At 37.0% G+C, this 19,369-nt stretch overlaps 1 protein-coding gene across 4 annotated transcripts in view; it reads right to left on the bottom strand.

Annotated features, from left to right (window-relative positions):
* Positions 1–19,369, bottom strand: part of Cdh8 (cadherin 8) — a 406,878-nt gene that overhangs the window by 213,930 nt on the left and 173,579 nt on the right. For all 4 annotated transcript variants that reach the window (XM_004663485.2, XM_012949876.2, XM_004663487.2 and 1 more), the window contains one exon: positions 675–794. In XM_004663485.2, the coding sequence (XP_004663542.1) occupies positions 675–794 (120 nt within the window). The remainder of the gene's footprint in view (positions 1–674; positions 795–19,369) is intronic.

The raw sequence follows: 19,369 nt of genomic DNA, 5'->3' as shown, positions 1-19,369 counted from the left end.
TGTGACCTTGGGATGACTCAAAAGACATCACGGTGTTGAGAAGAAATGACAGAGGAATGTTCAGCACTGAAATATCTCTATCACACCTTCCAAGGCTTCTTTGATTTCTAAGTGAGTTATTCAAAGGTTTATAAAATCTGAAACATTGGACCTCAGAATATTGACTGTGTATAAATTTGGTCATGACAATACCTTTACAGGAACTGAATGACTAGACATCAAGTGAACAATGTAATGGTACAGATGATATCTGCTTTGCACGGGATGGATACCATTGCTACACACTGCCTATTTGACATTTAGAATGACACAAGGACATAGGTTCAATATCCATATCACATAAGGTCAAACTAAAAATTTATACATATCACATAGCAAATTAATTACTGACTTTACATTTAAATATGATGTTTAAGTCCTTCAGATGTATAAGTACTTTTACCCTTTATTCCAGGATTAAAAAAAAAAAAGAGGTGATATTCTATCTAGGATCTGAAATTGTTTTAAACAATATCAAATTGATTGTAGGTCTTACCATGTACCTGAATGTGCACATTTACATTATTGGTATAGCAGTGAAATACTTAATCCTAATATTTCATAATCCAAATCCCAAGAAAAATGTTTCTCTAAAGTAAAGTACAATAAATAGAATTTTAAAATATGCTACAAACCTGTTTCAGGCTCAATGGAAAAATAAGGCTGTCCTTCCAGGATACTATAAACCAACTTTGCACTGTTCCCGTAAACTGGGTCATCAGCATCAGTAGCTGTTACATTAGTGACAGACGTACCTAATTAAAAAAAAAAAAAGATAGAAAAAGTGGCATAAGTAACAGATGAATCTTTGCAAGGACTATAGTTTGCCAAGTATATTGTACATAAATCCATGGATGGGAATAACTAGCAGAAGAAGTCTTAAAAAAATGAAGATTAACTGCTTTATCACAACTTCTACAATATGTAGATCTTTTCAAGAAAAGAAACTGCAAAATTGGGACCATGTGTAAATATATAGCCTTTTTAGTCTCTATTATTTAAGATTCTTGTATAGTTTTCATCTTTAAGATACCCATTAGACTCATGTGGGCTTAGAGAATACACCAAGGAATCATTTCAAAGAAAGCAGAAACACAAGATTAATAATATAGAAAAGTATGTAGCACTTGAGTATTTCAAAAGTACAACTGAATGTGCCCCCAAAAATTGATCACTGAAAAATATGCATAAAAATATCAAAGGGATATTTTATTCCATTATGTTTAATTCCTCAGAATATAAAATTATATAGGATCCCACAACTAATCAGCATGCTTAGGCTATTAGGCCTACAGACAATAAAATGGAAACCTTTCTCAGATTAATTCTCTCTTTTTATTTACCTGCAAGGTAAGAATTGGGCACATACAGCTCCCCTGAACTGTAGCATGTATTTTAAGACAAAATTCCCTATATTCACAATAAGCTCATAGGTTGGTGCTGGGAAGAGAAAACAGCAGACATAGTTACACAGACATTAACTTAAGTGCATTAGCAATTATGGGTAGCTTTCTTGTTCCCAAACAGGCAGAATGATCAGGGACATTGCTCTAACAGAGATTGTATTGAATTTAAATATTGATGTCCTATTGAACTAATACCAAGAAATAAGTTGAAGGGCTGGAGAGATGGCTTAGCCGTTAAGCGCTTGCCTGTGAAGCCTAAGAATCCCCATTCTAGGCTCGATTCCCCAGGACCCAGGTTAGCCAGATGCACAAGGGGGTGCACACATCTGGAGTTCATTTGCAGTAACTGGAAGCCCTGGCATGCCTATTCTCTCTCTCTCTCTCTTTCTCTCTCTCCATCTTTCTCTCTCTGTCTGTCACTCTCAAATAAATAAACAATAAAAAAAAAAAAAGAAATAAGTTGAAGCATAAAGAATGCATAGTAGTCATGGAACATTCTGGAAAGTTCAGACACTAGAGAAAACATGGGAAAATCTGCAGTGGTGAAAGATTCATGGTCCCTCTCATTCAGTGAGTCTTACAACAGCAGACACAGCACATATTTGTTAACGGAGTACACGGAGGAGTAAAGAAGTCACCTGGTGATTTAATGAATAGTACTGGTAGGTTGCACAGATCAGTTTCTAAAGAAGCAGATTGGTGTTAGGATGAAGGTTTCTTATAGACTTGTTTTACTGGAGAGTACTCTATGGACATTTGTCGCAAGTAGAAAGGATCAGACTAAGCACAATCACAGCCACAGAAATGGCTGCTCTAGATTGCTCTGGGGCCTCAGGGCTGGGCAGTTGACTGGGGAAATGAGGTCAGCCCTTCACCCTGTAGGAGAGAAGAACCTGTGCAACAGGAGATGGTCTCCAAGAATGTAACACTGGCCTTGAGATAGGCAGCTCTTTTCAGCCAAGGGCAACTGCAAAGTGGTAATAGGGATTATCAGCCTTGACCTGTCATCAGCCTTTGCTCTCAAGATGCTGGGGAAGTGCTTAAATCCTGAAGGAGATAAAGGGTGCATCTAAGCTGTATATCTTCCTCTTGATTGATATAGGGAAGAGCTCTTATAAACTCTTGTTAATCAAACTATTTTATAATGTTTTGTAACTATATTTATTCACAGAATAGTAAATTATAACTTCTACTCAAATGATGATCTATAGGTTTTACAAAACATACAGTTAGAAGACAGAAAACAGGCCTATCATACTATTTATATATGGCATATTCCACCATACTTTAGGAACAATACATTGTGCATGAGTATGCATGTGTGTATATATGAATCAAGACACAATTTCCTAAGTAACCCATCAATCGCACTGTGGAAAACGAACACATGAAAGTAAAGTTACATGGTACAGAGAAAAACTGGTGGCAAAAGATTCCCAACTGAAAGGAGTTAAGTTAGCTAAAATTTCCAATATACTGTTACTAGAGATGGAAGGATATATCCATCATTAAAACGGGGCTAGAGATTCAAGCTGAGATCAAAATATGGGAATACCTGAATGTCAGACTGTGGTGTTGGCTTTATCATATGGAAAACAAAAATGAGGTCTCATTGTCATCCCACCTACTTTGTGTCAGAGGCACAAAAATAAACAGGTGAGTTATTAGGACACAACAGTGGTCCCACTGAGAATGGTGAGACTTTAATTTGTGAATTGATGATTTAAAAAAAAATGGGCATTCCTTTCGAAGTCCTTATTTTGGTACATAGCCAAAGATGCTGTGGTATTTAAATGTAAAGTGTCTCTCATAGTGTTTGTGATTAAACATCATACTCAATTCCCAGCCAGCAGCGATCTGGGAGTGTTGCTGGAGGAGGTATGACACTGAGAGTGGACTTTGATGTTTTTACAACTAGCCCCTAGTTCAGTGTTGAGTCTACTTTCACCCACATAAGTGACTACTTCCTTCTTGTTCCATTCTTTGACTGCCATGATGAAGGTTCCTCTTGAGAATGATAGGCCAAGAAGCTCATTCTTCTGCTTTCAGTTATATGTGCTTTCCCAACAAGATGAAGCAGATCTTAATGTGATGGTAAAGTGAATGTAGGGTTGTCAGGATTTGACTGTTTCCCAGCAAATTTGAAATAAAGACAATGTGAAAGTGTTGTGGTGATAAGATAAGCAACCAGGGCTCTGCTCTGGTACATGGCACTCGGATTCTATATAAAAGAGGCACAGAGGAAATAACATTCATTACTCTGGCCCCTTCTTCACTTGTCCATGTGAGGACACATCATTTCATCCCTCCAAAAAGACAGCAATATAGAATACATTAGAGAGTGGCTTCTCTTGAACTAGGAGAAATTTGTAAAATTTTCACTCTCCATTATTCTTTTATAGCACTAAAAATAATAACAGGCTGATACATAGGTATATAGTAGCTATTTTTGCAATTGCTAAGTAAGTCTAAAATTAATTAATATAAAAATAAAGAAAGAAATACAAGGCCTGACAGAATTCAAACTGGAGTGAAAGGGGAACCTCTGCTATGGAGAAGACCACAGGAGAATTGGTTTTGTTCTTCAGTGAATTTTTAAGACATTTTGCTCCATTAGGAAGTAAAATATTAACATAAAAATTTGAGCTTTAATAATCTGAAAGGTATTACATTAATGTCTCTGACCATTTATTTCTAGTCATTGACTAGTGCTACAAAATAAGTAAATGAATTAATTAGCTAAACAGAAATTAACAAAGATTTCTGTCATTATTACAATCACCTTTGATTGAGGAATGTCCTCATAGAGAAAAAATATAAATCCAATATTTTCTGAAGGATTTCATCACGGTATAAATCTGCGGGGAAGGCATACTTAGAAGAGTCCTATGGACTTGAAAGTTTTGCATGCTGACTGAGTCTAACTTGTCTGAAATATTTTATTTCTATTTATTTGGGCAAGTCATTTTACCTGCCTCAATTTCAATCTAGAATCATATATATTTTTGCAAGGTAACCTGAGAAGTAAAAAAATAAATAAATAAATAAATAAATAAATAAATAAATAAAAACAATAGGTGTAAGTGCCTAACATAGAAATAATAACACACTAAACTTGTGAGGCATGACTCTACCTCTGGATTAGACTCAAGCTTTGAAAACAAAACCCTGGGGTCCCTTCCAGAATAGTATTATACAGACAGTCATGGAGTCATTTTAAAAATCTTCTCAGGAAATTCAGATGTAATGCTATAATTAAAAATTCATGTTAGCAGCAAACTTTAAAATAAATTAACTTCATGTTTTCTCCTTTAACACAATGTATATATGGATACGTTATGAAAAGAAACTAATTCAGCTGGGTGTGGTGGCACATGCCTTTAATCCCAGCACTTGGGAGGCAGAGGTAGTAGCAGGATCATTGTGAGTTTGAGGTATCCTGCGACTTCATAGTGAATTCCAGGTCAGCCTGGACTAGAGTGAGAGAGTGAGACCCTACATCAAAAAACAAAAGAAAACAAAGAGAGTGCAAATAATTCAGATTTGTTTGTAAAGTGAAGCATATTAAAAACTGAAAGAAAGCCATGAAAATCATTTCTAATTAAAAGGGAGGAGAGAACACTTCCCCAAGGGTAGTTACAATATGTCTGTTTCTTTGTTTATTGTGACAATCTTATTTCATTGTGACAGGTTTCTAATCACATGACTGTTGTTTGAGTGAGGAGCTAGACTTATGCATCTTATATACTCTGGGATTCATATTTTCCATATGCTAAGATGATTATTCTTATTGGGTGAACTTCAAAGTGCATCAGACAGGATCAGATGTAGGGAGTACACAGAGTAGATGAGATAATAAACTTGGAATTAAACTGTCATAAACCGAACCACTCTCTTCCTTTTTCATCTCCAAATTTTACTAATTTTGTGTATTTGGCTAAATTGCTAAACTTTCTTAGCTTTGTCATCCTACTTTAGAGTATAAAGAAAAGTGATAGTTTTTGTTATGCCATAGTCTTGTGAAGATAATTAAGTGTAACAATCCATGTATGGAAGATTGACTGATACTTGATATTCCAGGAGTTTACTGCCATTCTTATTTCAGTTTATTATAGGTATACATGGGTAAAACTGACAGTTTATTTCACAATTTGGAGAGTTGATAAATGTTTTAATTTATGAAAGGGCCATTTTATATAACGACTTTATAGTAGCATACTTCCATACATTTGGGGAAGACCAAAGAAAATATTGCAATTGTGACAATCTGAAGGTCAGATAGGAAGAGTATGTCCCCTGGATCTGTGACACGACAGGGCGAGTATAAACAGCTGTCATGTACTGCATACGTCAAAATAGAACCTGGATTTTTTAATTCATTCACAATGAGAATAATATAAGTTTAACCTAACATATATGTGAGTTAACCTTGATTGATTATTATCTGACAGATACATGAATCAAAATATCACAAAGGCCAGCTTTCATGAGGCAGAAGTAGGAGGATCACTGTGAGTTCAAGGCCAGCCTGAGACTACATAATGAACTCTAGGTAGGTCTGGGTAGGGTCAGACCTTACCTCATATAAACGAGAAAAAGTCACAAAGTACCTCATATTTATATATTTATATAATATATATATTTATTATATATTTATATAAATATTTATATATTTATATATTTCAATCAAAAGAAATTACACTCACATTAAAATGATTTCATTAATAAATGTGTCCAAAACAACATGCCTATATGCACACATTCATGTATAAATTACATTACTCTTGGGTCAAAAAGGGGTATGTGTTTAATGCCATGAGCACATGGAGAGGCATCAGGCATAGTGCCAATGCAGGTTTCTTGGTGCTAATTGAATGGACGACAGTCTCAGAGCTCAGACAAATCCCCTGTGATTGTCTAGATGAATACAAGGCCGGGGACCACAACAGGGTTAATTTGAGTTTTTACCCACATACTCATCCAGGATATGTCTGCTTGATGACAGGCTTCCCAGCAATCCACATCCTTCACCTTTAGACATGTGGAAATGAGAAGGCAGCCCACTTTTCCATCAAGGATGATATTTCTTCTCATAGTGATTCAGGACTGTTGACGCACCTATACACTGGAATAGATGTGTGGTGAGATTTTGCGGATGCATTTGTCAAGTGATTACCCAGAAGGGGGGAAATGGATGCTTTAAGGTTCACTGTACAGAAGGAAAGTTTTCTAGCCAAGCTGTGCTGTAGGCTTCTCCATGGAAATGCATGCAGAATGTGGACCAAGGAGGCAAACTGAAAAGTGTAAACCTTGCAGGATAATGTTACTTCAAAGCAGCAAGTGTTGGTGTGTGATAAATAGTACCCTGAGTAATGCCCAGGATATATAACAACCAGGATTCTCTGTTTGTGTTTTCATTTGGAACTGTTTTTGTCCCTTTGTCAAAGATACAAGAGACTCATTTAGCTAGTGACTATAAATTTGACACTGTGCCATTTCTCCAAGAAAGACCCTATTATAATCCAACTTGATGCTGATCCTAATTATAATAATATAGCTGTTGTATCACCAGCTGTTGTCAACAAAAATGATCCCTGTCGCTGCAATTCAGCGTGCTACTATCTAGTCAAGTAGGAACTCATTGATTCCAAGGTGAATTTTGCTTTTAACAAACTCATTTTTCTTTGCATCTAGGTTCTTGGTTAAGTGAACTTTGACAATATGCTGTCTGGATTTTAATTAACCGAAGGCCTGCAGTATCATTCTTGAAACTTTCCTCCCACTAGCTGTAGGACTCAGATATTTTTCCTCCAATCATGACAGCAAACACTACAAGCAAAATTAACCATCAAAGATGTTCTTCTGTCAGGTTAGAGGTTCCAGTTTGCTGACAAACTAAGATGAAAGGCCTTCGGGAAAATAAGATGTTGGGGTTTAGGCAGAGAGGCTCCGTTAGCTAGGCTATACTTTTTTTATGAGCAAGTCAGCATACCAATTCTGCACATTATTCAGAAAGAAAAATGCTTGTGCTGACACCCTGAGCGGGAAAACAAAGGTCTGGTGCAGCGTGAAAATGTGCACACTGGAAAAGCTGAAACTATTATGATGAGAGTAACACATACCCCATTTGCAAGGCGTCATTTGCAAGACGCTTTTAGAGACTAAGCATTCCAACAGTAGGTTGAAAAACACAGCAGCAGAACCTTTGTCAGAGCTGAAATTCAGACAGGCATGCCTTGTTGACTTCCTATTATTGTCTTCAAACTTTCAATTTATACTTCCAGCTCCCTGCTCCACGTTCAGTGTACACAGAAGATAGTATGTGAAGCATTGTCACCTGAAAATGACTTCCTTAAACATTCACATGTCCTAAAGATCACAGGCCTGATGGTTCCTTGTAACAATGCAACTCTTCTCATCATTTTAATAAAATTAAACCCTCAACTTAACTTTTCCATCTTCCTTATTAATGTCCCCCATACTATAACATTAGGTGCATAAGCACAAGTGTCTCCATGACAACATAGTTCGATTGTTGTGGAACAATAGGGTAATAATTTCCTGTGACCTGCATAACTTGTTGACATTTAAATTAGCACTTACAATAATCTGAATCAGGAAGTTCTGAATGTTTTAAACATGTCATGCTTGAGACATTATATTTTAGTTTAATGGATATTTATACAATCTTCTGACAAGCATTTTCATGGATTTTGGGCTTGCTCATTTGTTTGTTTCTGATACCCCCAGTTACAACAAAATACAATTTTTGCATCATTAAGGTAAATGTTAAAAAAATGCAAGCAGTCAATTTATTTTGCTACCCAGTTCTCTAAGTGATACCACTATAGTCTTCAGCATTCATTTCTCTAGACAGGCATCAAGCAAATTTTCCCAGTGGGAAACATGGCCTAAATCCTACCAATACTTTTCAGTTGTGCTACTTAATTATAGAAGACATGTGCCAAATACCTAAACCTCCGAGGGAAGCCTTAGGGGGTCTTTGCAGGCTGAGGAGGATTAAACATGGATCAGCAAAAATTAGGGCCTTTTAAAATTTAACTCTATGTATGGAGATTTCTTCCTCACCTAAGTTCTAAAGATAATCATAAATAGTTAATCTGACCTTCTGACCATGCCACTTTAAGACTGATGATAGAAGTAACTTTCCCTTGCAGGAAATACTGCTCTGAATGACGGTGGAAAATTATGTCAGACTGACAGTAGATTAGAATCTTTCTTTAGATCACCTATCTTGTCACTAGAATAATGCAGTGTGCCTCAACATATAACAGAATCCAATCTTCTAAGACACATATTCCAATACACTCCTCAATGACTAGTTCCAGCTCTACCAGTTCTATCATTTTGTTTATTTATTTATGAGAGAGAGAGAGAGAAGGAAAGAAAGAGAAAGAGAGAGAGAGGAGAGAAGAGAGAGAGAGGGTGCACCAGGGCCTCTAGCCACTGCAAAGGAACTTCAGATGCATGTGTAACCATGTGCATCTGGATTTTAGAAAAACCTAGCCCTTTTTTGCTTCTTTATAGATTGTTTTCCTATACCAACTCACAGCCTGTGATAACAATTTGCTGAAAAATTCCACATGCTTCAAATGGAATTCATTATGGAGATAATTTTTAACTGGTCACAAGAAGGGACAGTATGAATCCTGTCATATTTCTGGCTCCATAATTTGAGACATTAACTTGGAAAGTAAAATTTCACTTCCATATTTTTATTCTGGAGCAAAGTTTTGGGGCTTTATGAAACACCCACCCACACTTAATATTATGCCTTGAAAATGAGCCCAAAACATTCAGAAGTAATTAAAATACCTTCAGAAATGCAATTGAGCACACCTGTCTCATGTTCATCTATACAACCTCCCAGCTATCACCTGCAATGTGCACTGGGTAAGAAAAATGGAAAGTATTGTGGGAGAAAGCATTACTGTACATGCTCACCCATTTTACTCTGCACAGTAAAAATACCTTGGGCACCTTTGTAGATAGCTCTGGCTAGCTGGGTGATCCACTCACTGTGTTTGCGAACAGATAATGAGGACTACTGGTTCGGAAAACTAAAAAGCTGCCAGGTTTACAGTTCCATGTCCATAACTAAACACTTTATGAGTCAGGATGACTCTTTTTCCTAACAACAGATAGGGTAAGAAAGTATTTTCATTTGTGATTCCATCCATTTCCAGCAACAGAGATTTTCCTAAACAGTTACCTATGGGAGGAATATAACAAATACTCCAGAAGTTAGTTAGCATTCTGTGTGCTTCAGCGTGGAAGCTATGTCTATCTTGTCCTTGTATGGTCAGGGTACCATGGAACCATGGCATTACATATACCTTTGGGATATGAATGGACTGCAGGGGATGAAAACTTTGCTCATTCTCTTTTATTTCATGAACTCACTCATTCACTCACGATCACTTCATAGATGATTGCATGGCATGTGCAGTGTGCCAGGTGGGTACAGGTGATGGGAACAAGAACGTGCAGGAGGGGAAGATTTTCTGCTCCTAAAATGTTTGATGTTAACTTCAACAAGACATTCACCTGTTATCTCTTCATTATATATGAAACTTCAAATTTCTATTGCATATACTTATTAGAAGATAGCAATATACATATTTATATGTCTGTGAAGTATAAATGCATATATTCACATATTGAATTACTAAAATACCACATCTTGGGACTTGGATATGGCTCGGTAGTAAAAGGTGCTTACATCCAAAGCCTGCTTTTCCAAATTAAATTCCCAAATATCCATGCTAAACTAGCTGCACAAAGTGGTGCATACATCTTGAGATTGCTTGCAATGGTGAGAGGCCTTGGTAAATCCCTATTCTCTCTCTCTCTCTCTCTCTCTCTCTCTCTCTCTCTCTCTCTCTCTCTGTCTCTCTCTCTGTCTCTCTCCTTCTCTATCTCTCTCTAGCAAACAAATAAATTGATAGCAAATAAGTATAAAAATAAATATTTTTCAAATACTACCTATTATTCTGTATCCACAACATGACACTCTCACTGAGCAAGTACTTCTTTTTATATCATTGACTCAGCGTTCTGCAACAGAAATGGGGGAAGGGAGCAAGGGATGACTCAGAGAATGAAGTGCTTGCTCTAAGAGAATGAGGACATGAGTTTGAGTCTTAAGCACCCATATTTTGAGAAGTGGTAGTGTGTGCCTGAGCTTTCAGTGCTCCAGAGGGAGGCTGAGATAGGATTCCCTAGGGCTTTTTCGTGAACTAGTCTCACCAACTCAGTGAGCTGTAGGTTCAGTCTGAGATCCTGTCTTAGAAAATAAAATAACATAGAGACTGACTGAGTTAAATACCTAAACACTGACCTCTCATTTGCATATGCACATTCATACACTTTTTCATGCATATCTGTTACACACATGTGCACACATGCACACATACACATGCATACATATGTAAAAAATGGAAATGATGCAATCAGTCTATAAATATTACTGTGAGGCTTCATCATGGTAATATGTATACAATACTCCCTGGGTGAGAGGATATTAGTGGCCCTAAAGTTCTCATTTCTCTACAGAAGAGAATTTAGTGATGATAAAATGTGAAGCTAAGGCACAAGGCATGACAATAAAATCCTACCGTACACAGGCAGTCTTCCTTTCTGGACTGAAGGCAAAACTTAACCAGATTTTAGAACTGGTGAAGTAAAATGCCACTGAAACCCTGGTGCAACTGGGAAATGAAAGACCCAAATGAAACTGGTAAGAATTAGTAAGATTAAAAGAATGTTGGCATGAGAGAATTCTAAACCAGCACATAGAAACTGCATTACTGTACATGCTGGCATCCACAGGTAAATGGGACTTCTCTCCTACTGAGACCCTTCACTATCATTTCACTGACATTTTGTAATACACTAAGCCTTGTTTTAGGTATATCAGAAGGTACAATTTGAATAAGACTTGTTTTCTTGCAGGATAGACTAAAATGTAAGTACAAAATTCAAACATTTTCTACCAAACATTGTGGCAGAGTATTTTAAGTGGAAAAAAAAATAAGTATTTTAGCTAGGGAGATGGCTCAGAGGATAAAGGCCTTGTGTTCCAAAGTCTGCTGGTACAGATCTCACATAAAGCTGGTTACATAGAGTAGCATGTATCTGGAATCCATTTGTAGTGACAAGAGGCCATGACATGCCCGTTCTCTCCCCAAGTCTATTTTCTCTCTCTCTCTAAAATAAATAAATAAATTATATATATATATATATATATATATATATATATATATATATATATGTATAAACTACTGATGAAACCTAGGAGATAAACAGTTAAAGAAAGGGTCCTGATATGAGGAAACATTGATATTGAGATTAGGCCAAGTTAGTATTCAAGAAAATAGATGAGCTAGGGCTCAGGTGCCCAGATGGAATTATACATTGAGAAGCACCCTAATGAATCATATTAATCAATTTGGAGTTTGTTTAGGAAAATAGGGAAATAAGACAAAAAAAGTGTTTGAAACAAATATTTTCCAAAAACCTCACAGAACTCTAATTTTTCTAATTATTTTCTTTACCATCATTCTCCAGTATACCTCCTCCTTCAATATGACCCTGATTTAAGACATATTAGATTCTTAAACTGAAACATTCTATACCCTGAGCTCTCAAAATACTTCATTTGATTACATCTAGGGGAGCCTTTTACTTTTATATTTAAATTTCATTGTATGCAGATTTTCCTAAGAAGAGAAACTAGAAACCTAAGAATGAGTCTTTCTTATCTTTTATAGTTCATCTAATAACTCTCACCTAAGAATTATATATTTCTGCATAGTGTAGCCTCATTACTTCTGTTTTATCCTGTATAGAACTCTATACTCTCTCAATCATATGTGTGTTAAGAGTCATGTCTCGTCAAAGTATTTTTCTTTATTCTTTATTGCAAGAATATAAGAATGAAGTATTGACTACTCAAAGTCACACAGAAAGAGGAAAAGCATGCATTTAGACCCACACAGAGGTTTCTATGTCTGCTCTTTTAACTGTGATAATATTATCACCATAATTCTTAATACAATACCTTTTCAGGAAAGAGAACCTTAATATATATTTCTTCTCTAATGTTCCAAAGAGTACCTTGCAGAGAAATATTTGTTAAATAATTAGTTGTATCAGATTCAATAGGCCATTTTCTTACACAGAAATTAATGAAGGAGTTTGAGCTATTGAGTTATGGGTGTATGTGTTGCCACAATTGTTTGATTTGCTTATTCATGACTTTCTCCTAAAGTTACACTCACTTATGGACACAAAAATGACCGCTTAAACTGATACTGCCTTTGAGGAGGTTTCCTGCTTGAAAACAATGGCCTAAGGAAGTATTTCTCTATGTTCAAAGCAGGTGCAGGCTACATGGCGAGCTTGAAGCAGAACTTGGCAAAATTATACAAATGGTACTAAATTTATCAGCATGATACAAGAATGAGATGGTTATGCTTGTGTCAGCATTACAGAAGATGTTAGATCAGGCAAGATAAGCCAAGGTAGGTTACTCTACAAAACCCAACATGGCACAGGGAAATTTTGCGGAAGAGGGGGTGGAAAGAATGTTAGAGCCACATGTTGGGTCATGATATGCAGAGACATTTATCCCACCCATAACTGTGGGCTAACTCCAGAATGCATGACACATATACCTCAACAAGGAGGGGTCAAGGGGATGGGGTAGGTCATGGATGAGCCTTACAATGGTACTAAATTTACTGTATTCACTGAGTACAAAACTAATTAATAATAATAAAAAAAAAAGATCTTTGAATGGGCATCTTGTGAACTCTCAATGTTATATCCAAGTTCCAATGGAGATAGCAGGAACATCTACTAAGGAAAGCCGAATCCACAAAGTGGAGCTGACCCCAGAGAGAAGTTATATGCATTACAGCCAGCACAAAAGGAAGGGTGGGACTATTCAGGCTCTTTGTAGACCAGATGATTCCAGCGTAAGTCCTGGAAGATGTGCATGGATTCTTTGGGATTTTGTGTTTGTCCTGCTAAGTACCTGCCATGTTTTGGACCTTTCTTTGCTATGCCCCATTCCTCTTTGTTAAAAATAGAATGTTTACTTTTTGTCATTGAATGTTTGACATGTACAACTAGTTTATTAATGTTAACAAGGCTCACATTTAAGAGATTGACACTCAGAAGTATGAATTTGCAGTGTTGACCCATGTTGTAATAGTTTACGTTTATGGGACTTTTGAAGTCAGGCTGAATGCAATTTGTATTATGAGATAGATATGAGCTGTGGAGATAAGAGTTGAAAGTTATGGCATACAATGCTTTATCTAGGGGCTGGAGAGATTACTTGGTGGTTAAGGTGTTTCCCTGTAAATCCAAAGGTTCCCAGCTCAATTCTCCATGACCCACATAAACCAAATGCACAAGGGGGTACATGCATGTGGAGTTCCTTTGCAGTGTCGCAGTGGCTGGAGGCCCTGGCACGCCCATTTTCTCCATTTCTTTCTCTCTCTCTCTCCCTCCCTCCCCTTCTCTTTCTCTCTCTTAAATAGTAAGTCAATGAATAAAGTATACTTTAAAATGCTTTAACTAGGTATCCAGTTGAAAAGGCATTTATTTATGATGGTTAATATTGATAGACAAAACAGTAGGATCTAGAAATACCTAGCAGACATCTGAGCATGGAAGCTACAGTACCTTTACATTGGGTTAATTTATTTGGGGAAACCCACCCTGAATGTGAGAAGCACCATTCCATAGGCTGGGGTCTTAGATAAAATTAAAAGAAGAAAGCCACCTGAGTACCAGTATTTATTTTGGTCTGCATTCTGACTGGGAACATAATGTGACCAGTTGTTTCACCCTACTGCTTCCATGTCTTTTCAGGCATTGAACACTGGACCCTCAAGCTATGAGCCAAAATACACTCTTCATTAGGTGTCTTTTTTTTTCCAAGTATCTTCAAAGAACTCAGTATAGTAATACAGTATTAATTTCAAATCTTAACTCTGAATAGAAAGGTATTAGGAGACCAGAGCTTTTGGAACTTGCAAGGTAATTAGGGTGGAGCCTTTAAAACAAAAGAAGAGGTAATAGAGTTTGCTTCGATTTTGTTTCTTCTCTAAGCCATATGACACAAAAAGACAAACTACCACATACAATCAAGGTCAGCTATATCTTGAAGACTTAATAATACAAGAAAGGAATTTCACCTTTGACAAATCATTACAAATACCTGCATGATAAGACACTAAAATCTGCCTTTGCCATGAAACCATATGGGGAAGTTATTAATTAGTTTTGAACAAAGACAAAGTAATCTTATCCTTTGCTCCTGACACCTTCCTATGTTCATTCAGTCCTATCAGTTCATTTCTAAATGTTCAACTGTATAAGTAAGGTTTCATTTTTGTTCCCATAGTTCATCTTTGAAAATTTGAGAGGATATGAACTTTTTAAGTTGTATCTGAAGAATTAAATGTGATTGTATTAAACAATGGGACAAAAGAAGAATAATCCAAGAAGAATATATTGAGGCCTTGATAATGTCTAGAGATCCTTCAAGAAAACTGTTTTTAATCTCTAGGTACCCTAATTAAAATTTTGGAAAGAATAAACAAAAATGTGAAAGGGTAAGCACTAAGCTTACCAAAAAATGATTACTCTCTTGCTAATAGAATGCAGCATGTCAATGGTTATGTGTTTATTCAATTATTTAATAGGATGGTAGAGAGAAGATGAGATGGAGGAGAGAAATAGCCTTGAAGAGAGTCCATGGATCCTAGATTAGATCTTTTAGGAGTCCAATGAAATGTTGAATTAGTGTTTGATATTTTTTTTTTTCTTGTGGTCTTTTCTTTGTATTTGGTACCTTAGTTCTCTTTATTCATCATTATTCAGTCCTTTTTTTTTTTTTTTTGTCTAGTAATGTTCACAAATTGTTTTAGCTTTCTAACTGCTTTTAGGCCCTGGAGTATATTAAATTAATATGAATCTTTTTTGAACAATAGGGAGCATACAACATGACCAGGAGTATGATCAAGGAAAGCCAATCACTATATAATCTTATCACATATAAACTTTCTGTGCTAAAAGAGTTAGAGCAGTGCTAACAAAACTCTAAGCCCTGTTACCAAGGGAATATGGGAGGGGAAAAGTTAGGAATTTATAAATAAGGTCATCTTGTTGAAGTAAACAGAGACATAGCATAGCTAAATGGGGTAGTCTATTAGCTCAAACTATTGGATTTGTAAATGAAGAGTGCTTGTGTTTGTGTAAAGGTGCATGAGGGAATTTTTGCAACTCAATAAAAAAATAAGCAAGTAGTTTTATAAATTGGGTTTTAAGAGTAGGAGTCATTCATTGTGGGGTCTTCTCACACTTCTTAACAACTCCATGGTGATTACCAGCAATCCCATTAAGGAGGGTCCTCAGTGGAGTGGGGCCAGGGAGGAGGGAAATGGCGGTACCAACAGACAATATATCCATACAAATTTCTTTTTAATAAAAGTAAATAAAAATTATTTTTTTTTCATCTTCAACAAATGGTGCTGGACAAACTGGATAACCATATGCAGGAAACTGAAACTTGATCCACACATTTCACCATGTACTACACTCAAATCCAAATGGATCAAAGACCTCAATACAAGACCAGAAACTTGAAAAGTACTGGAAGAAAATTTAGGAAGTACTTTCTATGATATAGGAATGGAAAAAGACTTCCTGAACAAAACCCAAGTAGCTCACGATCTTAAACAGTCACTCTACCAATGGGATCATATGAAGCTGAAGAGTTTCTTTACAGACAAGCATACAATAAGCAAAGCCAATAGATTACCCACAGAATGGGAGAAAATATTTGTGGGTTATCCAACTGATAGAGGCTTAATCTCTATAATCTACAAAGAACTCAAAAATCTAAACAGTAAGAAGTGAAAGACCCCACTCACAAAATGGGGCAAAGAGCTGAACAGGCAGTTCACAGAGGAAGAAATACAAAGGGAAAACACACACTTAAGAAAATGTTCATCATGTTCATCATCCCTAATCATCAGAGAAATGCAAATTAAAACAACTATGAGATTCCACCTTACCCCAATAAGGATAGCAAACATCAAAAAATCAAAGGAAAATAAATACTGGTGAGGATGTGGAGAAGCAGGAAAACTCATCCACTGTTGGTGGGAATGTTGGATGGTACAACCACTTTGGAAAGCAATATGGAGACTCTTGAAAAAGCTGACTCTAGAGATACCAACAGACCCAGTTATTCCCTTACTGGGCATCTACCCTAAACCTTCAAACCACAGGCCAGAGGGATTTGCTCAACCATGTTTGTAGCGGCTCAATTCATAATAGCTAAGAGCTGGAATCAACCCAGATGGCCATCACTAGAAGAACTGATAACTAAGATGTGGTATATCTACACAGTGGAATTCTATACAGCAGTAAGAAAAAATGACACAAAGAAATTTGAGGAAAAATGGTTGAACCTGGAAGAGATCATTCTCAGTGAACTTACCCAATCACAGAAAAAAAAATCGCCACATAGTCTCACTCATCTACAGCACCTAACCTGAATCTACCGAAGATAACCTTACAAACCCAGCAAGCATGTCATGGACTAGACACTAAGAGGGATGAGGAGGGAGTGGAGGGCATTGAAGGGGTAGGAAACACAAATCTAGACCCAAATGTCAAGGGTACTATAAAATTTGACTTCCTTTAAAAGGCAGACCAAATGGCTAAACCTTCACCAGGCCCTTAGAGGAAACACCTGAACCACAAGACACTGGAGAGGGTAGGAACAAGTCTAACTTAAATCCTATACATCTTCCCTCTGTCCCTCTCCCTCTCTCTCTTTCTCTCTCCTCTCTAACTCCTATATATTAGTTACCTTTTTTTCCTCATTTTCTTAGGGGACACTGTCCTCTAACTCAGTACCAGCATGGGGCTATCACCCACAATGAGCTTTTGATCAGAGAAACTTATAAGGTTTTCTAAAAAGTGACAGATTTCTGTCACAGTACTTGATGACCCACCAAAGGTTAGTAGTAAGACTCTATTGTTAAAGACACCATATGCAGCTGACACGTAAAATGGAACGGCATTGCTGTAAGCCAGGAGAGAGTCAGGTCCCAGAGAGTCAGCATGTCTAGTGCCAGAAGGTGCTACATGGGCAACTTGGGGAAATGACCAATATCTGTCCAAGCAGCTCATGGTCCAACCTACTGAGCAGCAAATAACATAGTGTGATGCCCACACAAGTGCAATAGTGGCACACAGCCATGGTGGGGAACCAACTGCTCTTGATTCAGCTAACTGATCCCCTCAGTGGTATGAGACCATAGCTGGACCTGGGAAACAAGTCAGAACCATATCCAAACATAAGACCACTCTCCAATATCAAGCTACCATCAATCATGGGCTACAAGAGGGCCTACACCTATTAAACTCTCTATAAAAAAAGTAAGGGCTATCTCATTTGTCCTGGTGCTAAGTTAGTCTCCGTTGGAGAATCTGCTACTCTTTTTTTGATAGATGCAGATCCTAAGGATAGAACCACCCCATCATACCTAAAAAGGGCCCATGCTGTAACTAAGGAAAATTGGCAAAACAAGCAAGGGTGCTGTTTTCTTGATGAACTGGATACCAGCACAAGGGGGAAGAAAAGAAAAATCAACACCTACCTAATCAGAGAGCCAGGGACCCAGAGGCCCCCAACACCTCATCACTGAAGCAGACCAAAAATGAACCCAACATGGCTCAGGGAAATTTTGTGGAAGAGGGGGCGGAAAGAATGTCAGAGTCACATGTTGGGTCATGATATACAGAGCCATTTATCTTACCAATAACAGTGGACTAACTACGCAATGCATGAGCCATATACCTCAACAAGGAGGGGCCAATGGGGAGGAGGTAGGTCACGTATGAGCCTAATAATGGTACCAAACTGCCTGTACTTGTGGAATAGAAAACTAATTTAAAAAATAATGAATAAATGAAAAAATTTAAAAAATAAATAAATATATTTTTTTTAATTCCAAACATCATCTTATGTACACCAATACATATACCAAGCACAATCAGAAGTACTCAAAATGTTAATCATGCTACCACATTTGGAGGCAGAGCTTGATCATCCCTAACTAACCATTTTAAATAAAGTGCTCCAAACAAATTCAAGTTTCTAACTGTGCACACTTTTGATGTGTAATAATAAGATGAAGCTGCATAGGTGCTGCGGAGATAGCTCCATGGGAAAAGTACTTTGTGCACTTGTATGAGAACCTGCACTTACATACAAAGCTGGATGTGACATCATACAATTGCAACCTGGGGGCTCAGGGGCGTAGACAAGAGGATTGCTGGAGCATGCTGTGCAGCCAATCTTAGCCAAGATACAGAAAGTTCCAGGCTCAGTGAGAGACTCCAACTCAAGGAAATGAGGTAGAAGAGAGCTACAGGAGGACACTGAACATTCTCCTTCACTGTTGCCCAAGCCTATGCACACAGGACGAGTGTATCTGCACACACATGTGGATGCACACATGCATATACCATATGCACTAGTGTGCACATACCACATATAACAAGTGTACACACAAGACAAACATGCATAAAAATTGTGTAAAACTATCATCAGGCTATATATGCAGGTCTATAAGAAACACAAATAATCGTGGGGTTTCAACTTAGATTCCCTCCTCAAGATATCTCATTATCCACATATAAATTTCAAAAGAAAACCACTTCTGGTTGATAATGTTTTAGACATGGTATAATTAACATTTGGGGTTTCTGAAGAGTGAAACCAAAAGCTAGCGATTTTAAAATATAGAGAGAGAAAATTTGAAGACCCGTGAAAAAATTAAAACTCCTATCTTTGTTTTAGGAATAAC

This window comes from Jaculus jaculus, chromosome 1 (genome assembly GCF_020740685.1).
Source record: "Jaculus jaculus isolate mJacJac1 chromosome 1, mJacJac1.mat.Y.cur, whole genome shotgun sequence".
Classification (NCBI taxonomy): Eukaryota; Metazoa; Chordata; class Mammalia; order Rodentia; family Dipodidae; genus Jaculus; species Jaculus jaculus.
Note: the sequence above shows the minus strand (reverse complement) of the source record. Positions and strands in the feature narration are given on the sequence as shown.